The sequence below is a fragment of the Cardiocondyla obscurior genome, linkage group LG06 (assembly GCF_019399895.1).
Source record: "Cardiocondyla obscurior isolate alpha-2009 linkage group LG06, Cobs3.1, whole genome shotgun sequence".
Lineage (NCBI taxonomy): Eukaryota > Metazoa > Arthropoda > Insecta > Hymenoptera > Formicidae > Cardiocondyla > Cardiocondyla obscurior.
The window spans coordinates 6,711,350-6,733,148 of NC_091869.1; the positions used below are offsets into that span (position 1 = coordinate 6,711,350).

At 45.1% G+C, this 21,799-nt stretch overlaps 1 protein-coding gene across 8 annotated transcripts in view; it reads right to left on the reverse strand.

The window, feature by feature from the left end:
- The window catches only part of LOC139103435 (myelin transcription factor 1), a 246,360-nt gene that overhangs the window by 44,850 nt on the left and 179,711 nt on the right, over positions 1-21,799 (reverse strand). For all 8 annotated transcript variants that reach the window (XM_070658084.1, XM_070658086.1, XM_070658085.1 and 5 more), the window contains one exon: positions 13,231-13,277. In XM_070658084.1, coding sequence (XP_070514185.1) covers positions 13,231-13,277 — 47 coding nt within the window. The remainder of the gene's footprint in view (positions 1-13,230; positions 13,278-21,799) is intronic.

The window sequence follows — 21,799 nt, forward strand, 5'->3', positions numbered from 1 at the left end:
CGTCATCGTTACCGACCTCCTCCCTTTCTCCGCCGCCGACTCTCGGTTGACGATGGTCTCGGCTTGAGATCTGGATGTAAGAAGGGTTGTATTCAGCTTGCCTCCGGGGCATGTTAATGCACTCCGAGATCTTAGCACTTACACTCCAACACGCCCGTCCTCGTCGTTGTCGTTCTCCTGCCTGCTTTTCCATCCCCAGCCATTTTCTCTTTCTCTTAAACTACCCCCGACTCAAGTCTCTGGCGCCTCTAGAGAGCTTTCACGGACGCCGCCTTAAATCCGGATCTCTGCGCGCCTTTGCCCCCTCCCTCCTTTTCTTTCACCCCCGATCTACCTCCCCCGTTAACCCCCAAACTCGTGTACCCAGCTCTCGAAATCACCGCAAAATTTTTCTACCCAAAAGAAATAACTTCTTGAACATTTTATTCCTACTAAGAAGCTCGTAATTTAAACTTATTACCGTGCAATAATCGCAGCGATAATTATATAATTCTAGTGTCTATTTTTGTCGTCTAAAAATATTAATAACACGTAAGAGATAAGTAACATTTTTAAATATTATTTTCTAAACTAAACGAAGTGTTTGAGAGAGAAAAGAAAGAAAGAAAGGGGAAGAGGTATGCCGACAACGCTACAAGAATGAGTGAGAAAATCCACGGGATAAAATTTTAATTAACGATAGAATTGTTATAGTCGGGAAAAGTCGCTGAAGTATCAGTCGCGAGGATCAAGCTCGGTTTTCGGCGTGGCACGCGGTCGGAGATGATCGTTTCAAACCCGGGGAATGAGAGGAGAGGAAAAACGCCGCTTTTCCCGAGGACGATGGGTGCCACGGCCACCGGTGGTGGTGCGCGCAAGGGCACACAAAGCCCTTGACGGATGGGTAGCCACCGGGCTGCGGCGTAACTCCCACGATTACGAGTGACCACCTGTTGAAAGCTCTATACGCACCTGTGTACGCATACACGATCCTCCTCGCATTACGAATACAGACGGCATTTCCATCCGGGGCGGCAGAAGAAACGGTCCGTAATAATATGCGTCAGCTTCCGAACGTAAACTACCAGAAACGATCAGCGTAAGCAGTAAAGCTCGACGGGTCGACGCGGAATAATAACTTGCGCGAATAAATTTATTTTAGGCGAGATATATATTAGAAAAAAAAATCAAAAAAAAAAATCAACCCAATTAAAGAATAATTAATATAAACGTAATAACTATAGACGTAATAAATATAAATGTAATAACTTTCTTTTATTACAAATTTACTACAAACTCGTCAATGATACACGACGATTAATGATACTCGACTCGTATTTTTGTCCCGTCGCTGCGAATCAAGTTCACGTCGAAACAATCGCCATCCTGACGCGACGTTGAAGAGCTTGGATGCAGCTCTGAACACGGAAAAGTGCTTCGGCGTTTTTGCACGGTCGAGCGCTCGTCAATCCGGAGATCGAGAGCATACGCTCGCGCGCGCGAGCCTGTATGTGTGCGGGTGTATATATTTTTTTTATTCTTAGTCTCTCCACATCAGTCCTGCATTCCCCGTTCCGCTCCCCCCTTCTTCCCCCGCTTCAGTCACAGCCGTGGTACGAGACGGGGACGCTTTATTTCCACCCCCGTCGCGATCGTTCCATTTGTTTCGCAGCCGGCATTGCATGCCTCGCGGCGACGAGCTTTCTCTTTCCACCTCCTCTATTTATCTGCCTCCCACCGTGTCTCTTTTTCTCCCTGCCTCCCCTTTCTGTCACCCTTGCTCTTCATGGTAGATCCGAGCGCTGGACGAATCGACTCGACGTTATCTCGACATATCCGCGAATACACGTTTAATGCCCGACGCCGACGTATTTATTCACCGGCGTACTTTCCCCATTTTGACGAATGACGCGCTACATCGTATGCTACTAGCCTGAATGCCGCGTTGTCCGCATGATTTTTCGCCGGCAATACGCGAGGCGAGTTTCCTCCGCTCAGAATAAATAAAAAAAAAAAAAGAAAAGATAAAAATAATAAATTCAACGCGGTTGAGGAACAATTACGAGTTTAAAAACGAAAGGCGCTATAAATAAAACTTGAGTATTTGTAATTTCTCGCTAAGCAGAAGACACGACGAGATCGAAAACGTGGAGTCCATTCGGTAGACGCTCATTAGTAATCCAGCATTGCGCCGTCCATTACGCATTCCGATTTCTCGTTAACTCCATCCGAACCCTTCAGCTTTCCCTTATAGGTTCCTTGATAATCCGTCGTCATCGTGCCAAACCACCTTGTCACCACAGAAATTTCAGCGTTTCGTATTACTTTGCGACGATTTCACAATTTTCGTAATAGAAACCGCACGATTAAAAATATTAGAATTTGTATTTTTTTTTTTTTTTAACCTTAAAGAACCGTAAAGAACTTTTCGTAATATAATATAAATTAAAATAGAGAGCTTGGTGGTGATTATTACCGACGAGGAATAGTTTGCGATAAGAGGCAATCTATGGCGCAAGTACAAGTCAACCGAGCGTTGGCCGGTTGAGCCTTTTCAACTTCTTTTTTTTTTTTTTTCTTCGGCGGTAAGGGCGACCGCCGCTTAAAGTGGTGGCTCGCTAATGATAGTCCAACCCTTCGAGGACTTCGCGACCCGAGCCCTCTCGAAGCCGGCCTGCATCTGATGGCACTTCAATCCGTTAATTGGTGTACAACTTTTTCGCTGTCCCCCTTCGCGCTCGCTCATCTCTCCTCGCTCTTCTTTTCGGGACGGAAAAAAAAAATTTATTAAATTAACCGCCGGACGAGTGACGTTGGACCGTAACTTTATTTCACACAGGACTCCACCGAGTAATCTCCACAGAGTAATCTTGCCGCTTATGCGTTCGTCGTGGATATTTAACGTTTTGCACGAGTCGCTGCCCGCCGCTTTCGACGTTCACGCTTGACGAAACTTTAAAACTCACTTAAACGCATGGCGAGTAATTTTTCTGCCTTCTTGGACGCTCAGAAAGCGAATTAGCGATTTATGATCAGGTAATAAGTCGTTTTGAACATGTCGAGTCTTTTTTTATTTTTGCAAAATATAATTAAAAAATTAATTTAACTAAAATATATTCTTTAAATGTGCTCATTAAATCAGCATTTTTTAATACTAATAAGTAAAAGATTATAAGGAATACTAATAGAGAAATGAAGAATAAAGAGCATTATAGACAGTTTTAAATGTATTCGATCGAAGGTATGCAGCGCGAGCACGATGTCGCATAATTACTTAGCAATTCTAACTGTAACGATCGACAGAAAGAGGGATAAGGCTTACACGAATCCAAATGACAGAGGAGAAAAAAAAAGAAAGAAAGAAAAAAAAAGAAAAAAAAACCGAAAGAGAGATCACCGCCGGTATTCAAATCGATTACACGAGAGCCAATGTAAAAATTATGCAAATGTCGTTTACAAGTGAATGGAACCCTCGCGACGAGCGAGGTTACAATTAGGCAGGAGCCAATTCAATATCGAGGGCCATTCGAGAGAATATTCAGCGGGATAGTATTAAACGCTGACATTTCTGTGAGAATTGGTCGGGTTTCTTTTTCCGCGGCAGTCGAAAAGAAGTTGTACTTCTCGCGCGCAGCGAATGTGTATCGTTCGGAATGCGACGCATTAATACAGTAATATACGGATGAGAGGAAAGTCGAGTGAAACTATTTCTTCGTTAAGCCCGCTTTAGTAGGTTACAACCACGAGTACATCCCTTGAAGAGACTCTCCATGCTTAAAGCATCGATGGAATTACCGGCGGGTGATGAGTTTAGCGGAAGGGATAGACGAGATGAGAGCGGTCTATCCTCTCTTCGCCCTTCTTCGTCCCTTTCGCGATCCGCACGAAGGTATTCTAGGCTTCGGTGGAAAATGACGAGCCACATCAACGTAGACTTCGACTGACGTTTATGCGAGCGTTATAATTACAGCGACATCCCTCGCGAGCGAAATCGGCGAGCCGTGTAATCCAAAAAAAAAAAAAAAAAAAAAGAAAGAAAAATGGAAATTAAATACGATTGCTGCCTTAAAAGTCGTAATGTCCGTCTGGAAGTTCTCGGGAAAGAAGTTTTTCGCACGCGCCGCGCCGATCGGATTAACCAAGATAGGTTTGTTGTAACGACATTAAAAGGCGCGCGGGTGCGTTTAAGAAGCCGAAGGATTCAACGGATTATGGATCTCTCGCGCTCGGCCTCATCTACATATGTTCTCGTCAGCTGTGCTTTGTTTCCCGAATAAGGGCTCATCAGGGATGCAAAACCATCCATTCATATTCAAAATTTTATATCTCGGCCGCGAGAGGGGCTAATTTATTCGGCTTCGATCCCGCCCGCGACAAATCCAAACGACGCACCCTCCTCGCCCTTACTTTGCCTCCCTAGCGTGTGCGATCATTAATAATCTCACCACTTCTTCGCGTTTTAATTTCTTTTTTTTCACACTTCCAATAAAAAAATAAAAAATAAAAAAAAAGAACAAAAAATTCACCATTAACGTTGCGCAAATAATTTTGACTTGCCGAAGAAAATACGAAGAGTACGAATTTCCAAACGTATGAAAATATAAAATACTCTTTTATCGGTTCTCTCGACGTTCGAGTCCAAAGAGCGCGGCGCGTTGCAGCAGCAGCCGCCGGCGCTGTACCTAATCTCCCGTCTTCGCTCGCTCTGTCTTCCGTCGAAGAGATAATCATATTAGCCGGGCCATAACTAGTCTATGCATAAGTATAATACCACGGCGCCGTAGTCCCGGGATCCTGGCCAGGATACCGCGTATATTTTACGCGCTTTGCTCGGCCGCGTTCGCGCGCACCCTCAGGACCCTCAGCCCGGAGCCGGGAAACTCCGGCCGGCTGCCGGTTGCCGGCGGGAGAGAAAACGCGAGAGACACTGGGGTTTAGGTGCGCAGCGTACAACGTTAATCAGCCTAATTGAATTAAGCACGCGCGACTGTTGTAATTATGACTATTTATAATGATCCCGGCCGCGCTCTGCGATTCGCCCCTCCGCGAGAGGAATATTAGTTTACGCCGCGAATGCGTCGCATTTAATACCCGACGTCGTCGCTCGGGCTTGTTAACGGGAAGGCGACCGAGCACACGGCGATACACGGAGTTTCGAACAATCGACTAAAGTGGAAAGATAAGCCGCCGCCGTCGCAGCAACCGAAACGACGGCGGCGGTGGCGGCTTGGAAGGTTAACGATACTTTCCCGTAACCAGAAACAAGCCAAACAAGCAGACAAGTTAAAAGATAAACAAATTACATTAAGTACTTAGTAATAAGATATTTAAACTAAAATTTTGCCGGAAAGATCCATTTTTGTTTTCGATATTAATAAAAAAAGAAATAAAATAAAATAAAATAAAATAAAATAAAAATAAAAATAGTTTCGCGAGAAGGAGATACTCAATTTTCGAAAATGTTTAACTGTGCGACAGCTCACGTTCTACTCGTCTAATCTACTCTCCGCGTCACTGTAATAAGATGGTTGGTAAATATGCTGTATTAATGAAAACGAGTGTTAGCTAGGATTTCCGGGTGGTTCGCTCTCTTCGCGCCCTTCACTCGGAAGCTCTCCTCGTCTCGCCCTGTACATCCCTCTCGCGCGCACCGGCGCGCCTGGGCACGCATCAGAAGTCGTACTTCATTAAGTCGGCAACACTTCTTCCAGCGACGTTACTCATCCCCTTGAGACAGGCGCCGCGAGAAGGCGAGATCGAAAGGGAATAAGATTAATTGCATTCCGCGCAGGCGAGAGGCGGCGTATTTTAAGGCGAACCGCCAATGCTCGCTCGTGGAAACGGCGATAGGACCGAACGAGTGCCGAGGACGAGGGAAAGGGCGGAAGAAGAGGTACGACAATGCCCCGGGTGGTAAGACGAGGACGAAGTCGCGAGAGGAGCGAGATTCCCGGCACCAACGGGGATGAAGAGCGAGGAGCCGACGAGCGTGACTGAAAAGAGGACTAAGAAGGAGAAGACAGCGCCCAAGGCCTTGTTGTATTTATCATATAATTACCATAATAGAGCTCGGCGCCCGCACTCCACCGCTGCCGACCAATCCCGCCCGCGCGCCTCCCCCTCGCGTTCCAGGCCACAACCGCAAATTGGAAACTCTCGAATACATTTTCCCTTCGTCGTTTACTCGCTCGCTCGCTCGCTCGCACGAAATTGTTCGCCGTAGGACGTCGGCCGTCGAGTCGGAAGGATGCTAACGACAGCGGCACGAATACGCAGTCATGGAACGCCTGCTCGGCTCGAGGATGATCGACGTATGGTCATTAGATACAATTTGTCTGCGTAGCTGCGTTCTGTCTGACACCAGTCGTCGGAGTAATTATGGCTCGACTTAATCAATAATTGCACGGCGCTCTCTGTTTGGCTTCTATCGAGACTAATTGCACATGCATACAGTTCATTCGCCGGGAATTCGCGGGCTGGCAATGTGAATTACTTGAATTAATCTGCTGTAGTTTTATCACGATTAAAGCGAAATAATGCGGAGAGTGATTTCTCAGAGGGAGGTGACTTCTTTAGGTTCTTCGCTAACCGCGAATCGTTCCCGCCGACATCATCTTTTGAATCTCCTTGGCCCCCTTTTCCCGGTCACCTAATGTGCAGCCCGGCGGAAAGATATTGCAGCTAAACACTTGGTTCTTTGATGCCGCCCTGGTCCAGGATCTCTATCCTCGGGTACACCGGCGGATAATTAACGTTAAAGGTTAATCCCGTGAAGAAAGACGACAGGATAAGAACGGGCTGACAGCAGAGAGAAAGAGAGAGAGAGAGAGAGAGAGAGAGAGAGAGGGAGAAGAGCTTCTCAACTCCTGTAGTTTAATCATATTTCAAGGGGTGCGTTCGGAAAGGGGAAAAGAGGTAACGCTAGTAACGCGATTTTATCGAATTTATACGTTTCTGTTAATTCTTATAATCAACAAAATTAAATTTAATAAAAATTTTTTTCTAAAATTATCATCAAGATGACAATATGATAGGTATGTATATACTATATATAAAAAATTAATATATCAAATTCAGCATTCGTCATATATTTCATCATATCAAGTCGCAAATGTATCGAGAAGCAACGGAGACGAGCGTCGCGCAGAATGCGTAAAAACGTCTAAATTGCGCGTAAATAATTATATTTGCATATTCATCGAAAGGTAAATATTTAATGCCCACAGAGCATAAAGGGGCAGCGTGAAGTGTAACGTATACGTGAAAAGAGAGACCGGTGAATTCCTGGATGGGAGAGGAGGAGGAGGAAGCGGTGGAGGAGACAGGAAGAGGGTTGACGCAGGCGAAGGGTTGGCCGGCCATGTACGCGCGGCCGCCGCCACGAGCTGACGGAAAAGGGGTTGAATGTACATCGCGGCTCGTCGGAAATTTTAGCTTAATTTTACTTAACTACACTGGACTGCCCGTGGGCGCCCAGCTGCAGGGACAAGTGTTATTTTTGTAATTCCGAGCGGCGCTAATGGGAGACCTCGGCTTAACTCCAACCGACCGCCAACAAAAGAGGGGTGTTTACCACGCGCAATGAGTATATGGCGGCACGGGGAGGTAGTAACCGACACTCTACCGCCTCCGCTTGTTACAAACGCGAAAAGAGCTCGACGTTAGTTGACCGACAGACGAGACCGGAAACGGGAATCGAAACACTGGTAACAAAAAGCCCACCGATTACTTCTTTAATGCACGTCAATACAAACTCAATACGTAGTATTAATCTTTTTTCGTCTATTTGTTATTTAACAAGGAGATGCGGGAATTATATGAAATAATAAATTAATAAGAAAAGCATACGGTAACTATTTTCATTTCAAAATTTTTGCGGTGTGCATTTTAAAACACTCGATGTCTTATCAATTTAATATGATAAATGATTTAAGACCCTTTCTCTCTCTCTCTCTCTCTCTCTTTCTCTCTTCCTGTAACTGACGCGTTACTGTCAAGGCATTATCAACGGCGAAGATATCGAGAAGATGCGAAAGGGCGCTGATGAGATTCGAGGGAAAACTTGCAGGTATGGAGCGTAGAACAAGTTACAGAAGCTGAGACGTGTATCGAGCGTGAATATTACATCGATCAAAATTTGACGATGCGGTACAAAGGTAGGACGACGGCAAGGTAGGACCAAAGAAAGGGGGGGAGGGAGAGGGGGAATCGGGGAAGCAAGGATGATGTCGCCTATTATCCCGTAGAACACCTGAGCCCCGTTCGCCGTTACGTGCTGGTCCCGCCATCCCCGTTCTCTTCCGCGTCGCGCGCGCGAGAAAGTGTATGAAAACGAGCACGCACTCTCCGTCACCGGTGTCGGCCAAATTGCACGACCTCCACGTATTATCCACCCCTAAATTATTCCCCGCTAACCGCAAAAATAGCCCCTCGTCTCCCGCGCAAGCCCTCTCCATCCCAGGCCTTGCAAGGCTCCCTCGGTTTTCTGCATCGTTACATTTTCTCGGTTAACGCGCTGCGCGGTTCATTGTTCTAACCGCGTCGCAAGTACACTGTATTGTCATTAATAAAATATGTTAATACAGGGCTCGCTTCTTTCACGTTATTGTAATATCGAAAAAAAAAGAAAAAAAAACGAAAGACACATTTCGTAAATGGCCGATGACGACCACGATGTTTCTTAATCGATACTTGGGTATAAAATTTTTTTTCTTTGCTTCTCAAACGATCATGCACCCTAATGCTAACCATACCTCAACGTGCTTAATTTTTTTTTTAATTATTTATACTTAATTGTATCAGACAAAAAATAGTAATTAACATAAGAGTGCTAATAAAAGAATTATATTAATTTAATATTAAAATAGACTTATATCAGGCGTAAAATAATTAATATTTAGATTGAGATGAAGCTGATAACGTTTGCGCAACTTTTTAATTTTGCAATTACAGAAGTAAGCTGAGTAATGATGATAGATACGATCTACGCCGGGCAAAATCAAAGATCGCTATTATTGCCAGTTCGATAATTAGAAGTAGAACGAATTATGAACGAACGGTATACGCATCAATCACGAGCTCAACTTTTTCTGGGATGCCGGCTACGTGTATGCATATTAATGCATGTTTGGGTAGGAGAGCATATCCGAGGCTGACATGATGGACGCTACTGGAGACGAAAGTTGAGAAGGTTGTAACGGCTCCCGGCACCGTATGTCGGATTTCCATTCGACGAAAGATGGATTGCTCGATCCACGGAGCATTGATCACTATTAAATCGCATATACCGATGAAAACCGCGCCGCGTGGAAATATAATTACGCCTTCGGCTTATCTCATTATTTTTGCAAGATTATTTTCGCCGGGCACGATAATACGACTGACAAATGAAGGTACAACTTTTATCGCGAGATGTGAGTGAAAAGTTTGACAGGCTGCCACGATGTAACGCGCCGAAACAGCATTGTCCATTATTTACATGCCGACGCACACGCTCGGATGCCACGCTCAGGAGTCTTCGGAGAGGCAAAAGTTGCGAGGCCGCGGCAGCCTGGCCATCAGGTCCGATTCGATAAAAGATGGATGATCCAAACCGACGGCCGTATAGTCGATCGGTCTCCGAGCTGACGCCTCCGAAGATGAAATGCACCCTTGGCGACCCCAGAACCGACCCTAAACCCCGCTCCGTACACCCCGTTTCTTTCCCCGCCCGCCTTCACCTCTCTCGAGATAGCACTTTGCCAGTCGAAGGCATATTTACGAGAGAAAAGCGTGCCCCGCGTCGGAACGCACCGTCTCTCGGATATACGCGATTTGGCATACAAATTCCATCATATGTAACCCGGAAAAATGTTTATTGGCCCGACTAAGGGTTATTAGGTCCGGCTTCTAGTCGATCTCCTTGGCGTAGCCAGTCGCCTCACGTAGCTCTATGAAATTGGGTCCACCGTGGCGAGAGCGAAAACATAAGTCTTCTTTACAAGCGATCGCTTTGTACTTTGCATTCTACACGACACGACTTGGTGCTTCTCTTATGGAAAGTTGCGACAATAAAAAAAGATTGCAGGAAAAAAAAAAATAAAATAAATAAATAAAACCGATATTATATAGAAATATTTTTTCACCGGTAAGCAATTTAAAAGTTACGCATTTAATTTATGCTTCTTTCATTGTTACTATCGACGTGTACGCGCTTACAGAATAAAAGACCGTCAAACGCATAAGAATCAAGTCTCGATTTCGAGATAGCGCCATTTCGCGATACGTGGGAGAATTTATAGGAACAGCCGAAGGAGCGGAGAGTGAGAATGGACGCGAGGTGAGGACGAAGAACCTCTGGTTTCCTCGCGGGGTTCCCGCACGACGGCGGTCGTACCGGGGAACAGCAGTACATTATTTCTTGATGTCAAATAAAGCAATTAGCATGTGCCCTGACCAGGGTCCGCAGGTTCTAACCCGAGTAATCTCGCCGGGTCCCCGGCGTGTGCGACATCTTCATCAGAGACGCGAACCCTCCTCTCTTCTCCTTTCTCCGCCACTTTCTGTCCCGCCGCCCTTCGCGCTGGACGACGGCGCGATCACGTGACCACTCTGCACCCTCGGACGACGAGGGATGCTCGATTCTGCGGAAGAGCGAGAACGCGGATCGACGAGAAGAAGATGGCCGCTCAACGTAAGGGGGAAGGGTTAGTAGGAGAAAAATCAAGGGGGCTGAACGGGGTGGGAGGAGGTCGTGTCCACCGAGCGAAGGCGCTTCCAAGGGAAATTTCACAAAGGCTGACCCGCTGGTAATGAATGTTATATAACCCTTTTAATGCTTTAAGCCTCTTAGATTTTTCAGTGCGCTCTCAACGCGCACGCCTCCTTCGTTCCCCATCCCTTCGCCTTTTCTCCTGCGAGCGAACCGGCGGAGGTAGCTCGCGGTACAGGAGGTGAGCGAGGGAAGTCATGCCTCGGGGTAGGTAATTATGTGGCGGACGTAAATTAAGCTTGTTTAGATTGGGATTTTTATTAAGGTCTTTTATGAAAGAGAGTGCCGCCACTAAATGGCGCACGGTATACACTCCGACACCGGTACTCCTTTAAATGCCACCGGAAGAGAGCTCGCAACACGTTTATTTCACTCCGTGCTTGCAACAATGAGATTTGAAAGCCAGATTTATCAGAAATTACATTTTATTCGGAATCATATTTTTAGTAATTTAATTTATTTTTTAAAATAAAAAAAATATTAATCTGCTAAATTATTAATAAGATATTACGTTCAATTTTGACAAAAGAGAAAATTAATTCTTTCTAATTTTTTTTTTTTTTTAAATTTTAGGAACAATATATTAAATTTTACTGAAAATAATCTGTATGCGTGTAAGTTCATGTAACGTTATGGCAATCGCAAGTACACCGAGCTACAATTCAATGGAAACTTCGAACTTGCTCAATTTCCCGAGGACTATCCCCAAGGAAACAACGATCCGAAGATATATCTAATAGCAGCAGGACGTACGCACTGAGGAGCACGGAGCAAATAAGTAAGGATTAGTTTAATCGTGCTTTAGGAGTCGAACGTTACGTGTTTATGTCGCCATTCCCTTTTTCGAGGGAAGGAAAAAAGCTATAACTCCCATACGACCGAGTTTACGAACCAGTGATAATACGTAAAAAGATTCAATTGACGGATATGGATATGGGAACTTTCGTTAGAAATCTGCCTTCTCTAAAGAAATGTAATGGTCACTTTTTATTAATATATAAATAACGCAAAATATTTGAAGAAAAAAAAAAACCTCAACAACCACTTATTGCTTTAATTTGTTATACTCGCGTATATCGTGCGTAGGCATGTTAATCCAAACATGTCCGTAACGAGCATAGCGCTACGTCAAACAGCTAACTGCTTTCGCACGAAGGCACTGGGAGCGAACTTCGAGAAGCAGTTCGCAGGTACAGACGGTTAGCTATACCCAGTGTATATGTATACCTCCGAGCCGGTAAACGGAGAACGAAGTTCTCGGTGGAAGTTTAATTCAACTGGACGGGCAGCCGGGTGTAAACGCTGAATGATTTGTTGCAAATCGAAAGCGCCCCGCGAGCTCGAGCTCGAGCTTCAACTTCCTGCTCGTACGGCTTACTTTATGCAACGTTGTATCGCAACGACCAGCTATCGGACGGCCATCGATATTTTATATTAATATATTGTAAAATTGCAAAAGAAACTATGCACCTCAAAAAATAGAAAAAATATTGATAAAAGGTAACTTCTTATTTTTACGTGTAATGTAATTTTTTTTGGTCATTAAGATTTTTTAATTAGGATTTAATTTTACTGTTATAAATAAATTATCACACAAACGTTCTCTCTCATTTTTTTTTTTTTTAAGTGACGGCGCTTGGAAGTGTATTAAACATCGAGACGCAGTGTCGATTTTTCCAGGTTGTTCGCGAAGGTGGGTATGCTCGTTTTCTCGATTAGGCTTTGCCGTCATTAAAAGTTTATAAAGAAGCCGAAGTACGAGACGAGCAACGATGTGCAGGGGAGAGGGCGGTAGATGATGGTTTGGCAGCCCCAGAACGAAGGCAGAGGAAAATCGGTGCGGTAGAGTAAAAGAGATAGAAGATTGAGAGAAAGAGAGATGAAGAGAAATTCCAAGCAAGTTTTCTCATGTGCGATGTATAATGAGGAAAGGCAGACGGCGTATAAAGAACCTACAAATGAAGCTCACACATTTACACAAACGCAAGCCGTGTAAACGTATTATACATTGTAAACAAGTAAGCGTAAGTTATTTCTTCTAACACATTGACGCGAATTTTTCTTCTCGTAAAAAATATTTCTGAGAAATTATATAACGTTGCATTGCATCTACAACTTTAAGAAATTAAAATAAAAAAAAACTTATGGTTCTATTGTAAAGTATAAAATTCTGATAACCGTAAAAAAAAAAAAAAAAAAAAAAAAAAAAAACCGCGAGATGTGCATTACAAAACGTGATAAAAAAAAATTTTGAGCACTGTATAATTCTTAATACACACTAAGATTTCGTTGATCGGTAGACGCAAATGTTGGTAATGAAAGATACGAACACGCAATACGAGTCGCGGTGCACGAAAACCAATTAAAGGTGTTAGATCGATCCTCCCTAGTAACTGACTTGCTAGGCTCCTCGATGAAAGCCTCAATTCTCGTATCAATACTACATCTTTTTATCCATTTTATTAATATATGACAGAATGTATTAAAATTATTTAACTCACCTTGTTCATGATTTGGCGGGGATACTCCCGCCTCGGTAAGGACGGCTCTGCAACAGAAAAAAAAATTAATTTATTATTATTTGTTGTAATAATTAAGACATTCTACTTACTTTCTCTTAACGCGTAAAATCAATTTAAGTAAAATTTAATAATTTATTCGTATAAATTTGCAACGTATTTCGAATAAGATAAAATAATAATTCACATTTCAAGTAAGCTTACTATTCGTAACATTAAACAGAAGTCAAGAATATTAACGGAAATATAATCGGGAAGAGATGTTCACTCTTTCTGTATTTCATATCCGTTCTCAACCCCATCACCGCGCCTTGTGACGCAAGCTAATGCACGTAGGGTGGTCCTTGATCGCACAGCCGAACCTTCCTCTCCCAACCCCAAGCCCTTCCTCTCCTTTCCCTTCGACGGTACCACCGAATTCCCATAATCTAATGAATGGCCTAACCCCAATATCCTCTTGGTTCAGCTCCACCGCCGCCCACCCTCGTGTACCATCGTACATGTACCATGCATGTAAATATTCTCGCTACCCGCATGTGTGCGCTCCAAATTCTTTAAAATTATATATTAGCCAACTATAATTAATCATTTATATTTCGGCAAAACGTAAGAGAATAAGATTTAAAAATTACAAGCTAGTTACTTAAAAAAAAAATTGTAAAATTTATAATTTAGAATTTTATTAGCAAAATATTAAATTAAAATCTTATAAAAATAAATTAATTAATACGCAACTGTAAAAACAAATTTATGAGGCATTCGGGATGTGAATAAAAATCACGAATACGAGCTCGCGTTAGCTAATTGTGTGTTAAATAGAGGTAAAGTGGATCGCGAAATTCTTTCGTCCAGAAAATAGACCGGACACGAGCCGGCAGTAGTCGGCGTTGATCCCAAGCGGCGGGGATAAGGATGCGTAAATGTGTTTATCTCGGGGAATAATAAAAAGGGTGGCCTGACGTTTGTGACGCTGGGCGATCGCAACGAAGTCGGGAATAATGTCTCGGACACGAGGCTCGTCTGCGGATTTGCCCCTGCTTCTACCATCCACCCACACTACACCCCCTTTCGACCTCCTCCAACCTACCCTTATACGCGTGTCCGCCGCAGATTCAGACTCCTAATTAAGACGAGGGTGCGAGAGGGGTTTCAGGGGTTTCTCCCGGGTTCTCCCCTGAGGGGGCAGGGGATAGGTAGCGGGTGTATGGGTAGAAGGAGGGTGTTCCCGAGGTAAGGGGCACCCGTATCGTGCCGGAGGGGTAAGCCAAGGCAAAGGGGGTAAGGAATATTGATCACGGGACCACCACGGCGCGGCGGCGAAGCAGGGACTGCCCGCACTCGCCCTCTGCTTTCATCCACCCACTCTCCTGCCATCTAACTCCAGCTTTCTCTTGGCTCTCTCTCTCTCTCTTTCTCTCTCGTTAACTGTCTCTCACCTTCCACCTTGCTCTCGACATCTTTCGTCGATCCTCTCGCTCTGAAGCGAGCATGGACCAAGCCAGACTAAACCACCAAACGCCAGATGCGTGAAATCAGTCGGTTAGAACCTGCCCCGCAGCCTTTGCAAATTATTGACGCTGAAACCGCGAGGCAGATGATGCCTGCGCGCTGTTTCGTAGTGGACTTTGAATGAAGAGAGTCGGTAAGCTCAATGCTCGCGAAGAAGAAGCAAAGTAAAAGCTTCTCAAAAGAAATTCTTTTATACAAGTTTACCGATATAATTAGCCCGTTCGATCGAACGGGATGTATCGCGTAAGTATTAACGATCTTGTTAAAATATTTTAATATTGCAGTCAAAATGATTATGAATTTTACCGCACAGTATTGCGATTTATAAAACGTCCGATTATCTTGAATCCCCCTTGCATTTAATGAAACGTTTCAGTAACTTTGTGGAGAGACCTTCACGTCGTGACAAGGTTTACGAAAGTCGCAATAAGACATGGCCCTCCTGAAGGGAATTTCTGACGCTGGAAATCCGAGTAGCCTGACGAACTTTGACGCACACGCTCGGCCGAACAAGATCTACGTTCTAGACGTGTGCAGCGTTCTCACGAGTTTTCGAGAGAGATCCTCTCGAATAGCACGGAGAAGGAGTAACTGACTTGGCTCGTTTCAAAGACGAGGACAGAAGGCGGAGGTGAATAAGGGGACCAACGGGTGGGTTCGAGTTTACACGACGTAGCGACTCGTCTTTCTACCCGTCGCCTTGCCTTAATTAAATCTCTAGACCCTTCCTGAAGAACCCGCGGACCTGGCGAGAAACTAGAAGAACCGTCTCCCTTTCTCGTTCTACAATTCACTGCGGTAACACGTCAACTTTCATTGGTCCCCTGTACGCTACCGCAAGGAATGCGCGATCGTAGTGACCGCAATACACAGAGCTTTTTCGAATTATTCATTTTATTAGCTTAAATTTAAAAACGTTTTATTAAAATTTGTACGATTTTTATATCGACAGTTTCGTATTTTTTAATTATTTTAGTTTTATTTTATTATTATATATATGTATTTTTTTTATAATTTACTATTAATATCTTTGCAGTGTGTTAAGTTATCGAACGTCAGTTTAATTTATGCGGATACTTTTATCGAACAAATTGCTTCTGTACGGAAAATTCTCAATATTGATGAAAGCTATGGATGGACGGCAAATTTCTACATCGCAGACTACAACGCATTTTCTCGTACACTCTATCGCCATGGTGGCTTCAGATACCGTTATTTGGCGTTGTAACGAACGTCAAGGGCGACCTCGACGAGACCGGAAGAGACCTCATTGTCCAAAGGCGGGGGCGCCCGATAGGGAGGGTGCGCAGCAGCGGCAGGCAGCCAACTCAAACTTTGATATGGTTTCCTAAATAACCAAGGCGACCGATACCGCAGCACGATAGTCCTCCTTCCTCCACCGTCCCCCACCTGCCACCCGTTCACCGCCTAGACCGATCTGCGGTGGTCCGGAGAGGGTACTGTAACTACCGCCGAAGCATATTGAAACCCTCGCACCAACGGTGACCCGACTCGCCACCCCGGGCAACCCCCACCCCGGCCAATCCGCGACCCGCCGTTCAGAACCGATACGGTGACTGCCGTCCGTGCAAAACTTGCGGCATGAGTGCGTTTGTCATTTCATAGGTAAACGCTACCAACTCGCGACACGGGCAGCAACGCCCAACATTTTCATAATGTCGACAGGTAGCGGTTAATTCGGGCGCGGAGTGACAGGTAATCTGTAAGAGGACCGCAAAGAAGATGGAAAAGAAATTAAAATTCGAAGGAGATTTTAAAATCAATCGCATTATATAAATGAAACAAGAAATGACAATAATATAAAGAACGTAAAAAAAAAAACAAAAAAAAAAAAATTAAAATTATAGGATCAATGCGCTTGAATTAATTACCAACATATTTTTAATTATTTAACGTTATTTATTCAACGTAATCGGATAAGGCAGGATGAAAAGTGGACGAGCAGATAGTCATCTAGTTTACAATTTCTTCCCTCCAGGCCACCAATAGACACGATGCCTGTATCTCAGAGCTGGCTGTTTGTCCGCTAATTAGAAGCTAACAGCTGAACTAAAGTTCCGAACTTTAAAGTTTCTTGCACTCGCGAAAGCCTCTTGCTACCCATTCAATACCTCCTTTTCGAGGATGGTAGAACGGCCGCCCTTTGAGAGGAACGCCCTTCCTCCTTACCTGCCCAGCCGTCCACCTGTCTTTCTCTCTCTATTCTGTTGCTCTCCGGCTACCGGCTAGCGTTAATTACTAATTAATTGTTTCGCGTGTTTGAGTTTTAAATGGATAAGTTAAACAGCGCGTAAGAGCTTCCGACGTGAGCAAGGTGGTACAGCGGCAGTCCACCCTTCTTTTTCTCCTCTGACCGTTCCTCTCGCCTCGCGTACGATTACCGTACAAACAGTGTACTACCGGTTAACGAAGTTAGGATGACCGTGTTACGGCGGGAGAAGGAGAGCGGCGCTCGTTCGTTTATTCGTTTTTCACCCCGTCATCAGAACGCTCCTGCCTCGCCTCGCCTCGTGCCTCACGATGTAATATCTTTATCACGACGCCGAACCATCGCCAGCGCGTTTAAAGTTACGCCCGATCCAACGAATGCGGATGTAACTTTCATAATATAACGACGTCGAAAGTTGCAGCTGGAGTTCTCATAAAATCGCGTAATACAATATAGATTTTACAGTTGAAACGCAGTTTTAATAGAGAGGAGCTCGTCTCCATTTAAGACCTTTAATATTTATTTAACAAACGCTTGTTTATAATCGCAATACGTCGCGTTTAGCTGAACGCCGCCTGGTCGCCCGACACGTCGCAAATGAATTTTCCCCGTGCGAATCCATGAGAGAAAAAAAAAAAATGAGTCCCGGCTTGTTTTTATTAATTGCGGCATTCTATTTCGGATTGTCATTCCTTGACCAAAAACTTTCGTGAAAAACGACCGCCCGGGAAACTTGTACCATTACAGTGCAAATCGTCTGACGTTGATCTGAAGGTAGGGCACGCCGGCGAGATCGTTTTATCCCCCGTGAGAGACGCACCCCCTGCCCGTTGTAATCGGAGCTCAAATAAAAAGTCGTAATGCCAGATAAAACATCCCATTTGTCTAACGACGATTCTTTTCCTCGCTCCTGGGAATAGTGTACCGTGCCCCTCCCTCCCTCCCCCAGAAAAGTGGCGGAAGTTAAATCGGGATGGTAATCATCTTAAACTGCCAGCCTCACAAACACCTAGGCGCTGGTGAGAAGGTTACTTCGAGTCGTCTAATTCTCTCGTAATTGAGACGAATCGGCGAGAAATTTCCGCGAAGGAAAATTAATACTGGAACAATAAGACCAATAATTACCACCGAGAAAAGCATATTGATTACCTCGCGACGTAATGCTGTTCTCAAAATTCTTTTAAAGCAAATCTATAAATCGAGAGAGAGAGAGAGAGAGAGAGAGAGAAAGAGAGAAAGAGAGAGAGATAAAAAAAAAGCGCGGATGGAAACACGTTGTACGAGGCTCTGGAATAAATCAGGAATAATCGGAAAACACGGCGGCCAAATTGACGACTGTTATCGACTGGCGTCGTGGGTGGCGATGAGAACGCGGCGGGATCGAAAGAGCGAGCGGGGAAGAGAAAACGATGGCATCGGAGGAGACGAGGGAGCCCGTCGGCGGCAAATCGGTGTCTTAACCGTCCGACGAGGGACAATTATTTAAGCGGGCGCCTAGCGTTGCGCTTCTAGCGTGGCACCGTTCTACGCTAGCGCCCAGCGAGGGCACGCCGACGGAGAGAGAGAGAGAAAGCGAGAAGAGAGAAAGGCGAGAGTCCGGGGGCTGTTAATTGCCGGCTGTCACGGGCACGCAGTGACAGGGACCACCGTCGACGAGGGATTGCCCCGTCGAAGCCGGTGCGAGAGCGTCGCTAAATTCTCCTTTCGACGGAGAAAACGTGCAGTCTCATCGCCGCGACGGACACGCTCGTAAGAGACAACTTTGCCCAGGTAAGGAGAGAAATAGGAACAGAAATTCGACAGTCTTAAAAAATTAATGCAATTATACTCCAAGAACTATAACGTAAATAATATATCGCATTCGTTTCGGTATTTATCATTCTTATCGTTCGACGGCGCGCACGAGAAGCAGGCAGCGGAAGCTCTCGCTCGGACGTCCGCTATAATTTGAGACGCCGACGTGTATTTATTCGGCGCCGCCGAGAAATGAGGACTCGCGGAGAAAGCGGGAGCTCGTAGAAGTAGCGTGACGACGCTAAGAGCATTAAAGAGACGTTTTCCGCCCGACACTTAGGTTTTCGTTCCCGCGCCCACCCCATAGATTCACGGCCTATCGGCTTAGCGCGCGGCGGGTGGTCTCAAGCCACCCTTGGCTTCGCCACCCTGCGTCATCTTCCGCTCGGCACCTCAAGATACCAGCCAGCCTGAAGCGCGGTTACCGCCGCGCCGCTCTCCTCCCGAGAAATATTTTCGCAAGTGTAAGAACTTAAGTACTCGAGCGCGCGCGTGTGTTGAGCCGTCTTGATGAACGATTTTTGGTATCCCCCTTCCCGATTTTATCCGCTCGACTAAAGAATCGCGGTAAATTTCTTTTTAATGCAACTAATACGTAGAAGAGAACAACGTTGAAGAGATAAAATTCGTATGTAAACCGGACGAAGAAATATTTGCGGATGGGATTGCTTTGAAAGATACCTCGTCGTGCAGTTTCTCGTTCTAGCGCTTCGCGGCGCGAGCATTCCGAAAGGGTCGAGGGAGGAAACGTTGCGTCGACGGTGGTGAATTATCAGCTAAGAGGAAATTATGGAAATAGATATAAATCGAGAAGAAGAGCGCCGGCGCGGCTGTTCGCAGGTAGATGCAGCGAGCAGCCAATAAGCGAGTCGCTACCGAAGAGAAGAGCCCGATGTGCCTTTAAATAAATGGAGCTTAAAAGCCAATTTGGAATGTAAAGATCTATCAGCATAAATTAAACATGGCGCGGTTATGCACGAAGAGGCAGGGGCGTGAGGTTTGTCCTCCGATTTTTGGAGCCGGTTTAGTCAATATCCGTCCTCAAGACCGACAATTTGCATCTTTTTATCTTCGGAATAATTGTACACTTTATTATCTCTGTTTTCAAATTTCTCGACCGGCCAACGCACATCTTTTTATTAATTTAAAGAAAAATTAATTAACAATGTGATCTTTTTTACATTAATTGAAAAGAAACGAAAAAAGGGCAAATTCCAGTTAAATAAAATTTAAGTTTAGCTCGAAATCTCTGAAGAGGTGAAACAATGAATCTCGAAGTTAATAGCGTTAAAGCAACGAGCGATACCTCGGGGTCAAGTGCGGTCGATTTAGCGGGAAATTTTTTGTTCCGTAGAAAAACGTAAGGGCGGGATGGAGCTATTGGAGGCAAGTCGCGCGGAAACATCGGAGAGACGAATGAGGAGCGCGAGGGGCGCAGGGTGGCGGATCCGCGAGCTCGCGTCATGTGCATCGGACGCGACGTGCGAATTAACAACTCACGCGTCATATCGCGCATTATTATCCGATATTTCGAGCTGTGTATCGACGCGTCTTAACCCCTCGCGTTTTCGCGAGGTAGCGAAGACGCTCGAGTTTACACGCGGAGTGCGTTACCGTGCTAACACGGTAACGAGCAAAATGCGGGGAAGGAAAGAGGGGGAGACTATCGCCGCCAGACGAAAACGAAGACATCGATTCGACGCGTTCACTCTCAAATACCGCGAGCCGTTAATGTGTTTCGCCGATCGCCTAGGGTGCTGTTCCTCGAAAACGTCGAATATCGACGCCAGATCCGGAAACATTTTATTTTAATAACTACCTCGTGTTTTATTTAATTAAGAATTAAAATAACGCTCTTTAAAAAAAAATTAATTTTATTTGATAAGATTAACGCATTGCCAAACTCATTTTGCGATATAACTTGCCGCGATGTCACTGAAAATATTGATCGCCCGCAACGAGGCGAGACGAAAAAGTCGCGTCACGACGAAGAGGAGGCGGAGCAGTTAATGTTACGTCGAAGGTGAGCGCGTTGAAAAGGGTTGATTACACGAACGCCCCGCGCGTCCAACGGGTAGAACACGCCGCGGGGCCACGCCGGAAGGATGTTGCTGGACCATGCTTGTAAGCAAGCGGCAACCCGTTCGAGGGCCCTAGGTAGGCTCGGGGCAAATGGCAGCGGGATGATTGATCGCCCGGCTAATTGGATGATCGATGACTCAAGTTCATCAGTGGCTGTTCAGCTCCTGGCGAAGGATGCCTCGCTCGCACGTGAGCGCCCTGCTGCCCCCGCAAGATGTACACGTGTACATATATGCGTACATATATGTGTACACACAACTGCAGCTGTATATACGTGTGCGCGAGAACATGCACGTATTAGACACCGCGCAAGGAGAACAGGCCAGCAGCATCCCGGTAACTAGTCTGCACTAATGTTCTGTAAAGCCATTTTGTTTCTTTTTTAATTTGTCTTTCGTTAAAATACACTTTTCTACGGGTTCACGATTTTATCAGATTTTTACAACTACGGCGCGTTAAATATAAAAAAAATAATGTGCAGTGTAGAAATTAATCTTTATCGTAAAAGTAAGAATTTTTTTAGATTAATGCTCGACGTGCAAGAGCTTCCAAAATTTCTCATTACGCTTGAAAATCCCAAAGGCGCGATATCTTCTTAAAGTAATGAATTCACAATAGGATTTAGAGCGGCAAAGGTGCGAGCGGACTAGCACGTAAGTTCACGCATAGCATTTGTCTGATATACGGCCGACGCGTGAATGCAAATCGGCGTGTAAATCATGCGAACAATGTCTTAATGTCCCGGTCATACAACGCCCACCCGAGTCAGAAGACAACGGCTCCGGTAGTCTTCGGGTGGAAGGAAAGGGTGCCTTTTCGGATATTCATAGGGAAATAAATTAGCAGGCACGCGCGTCACGAGGGGACCATTATTGATATCTATTTTCTTGGTAGATATTACTCGCGAGTAGCTTCTATTTCCCACGTGCGACGAAT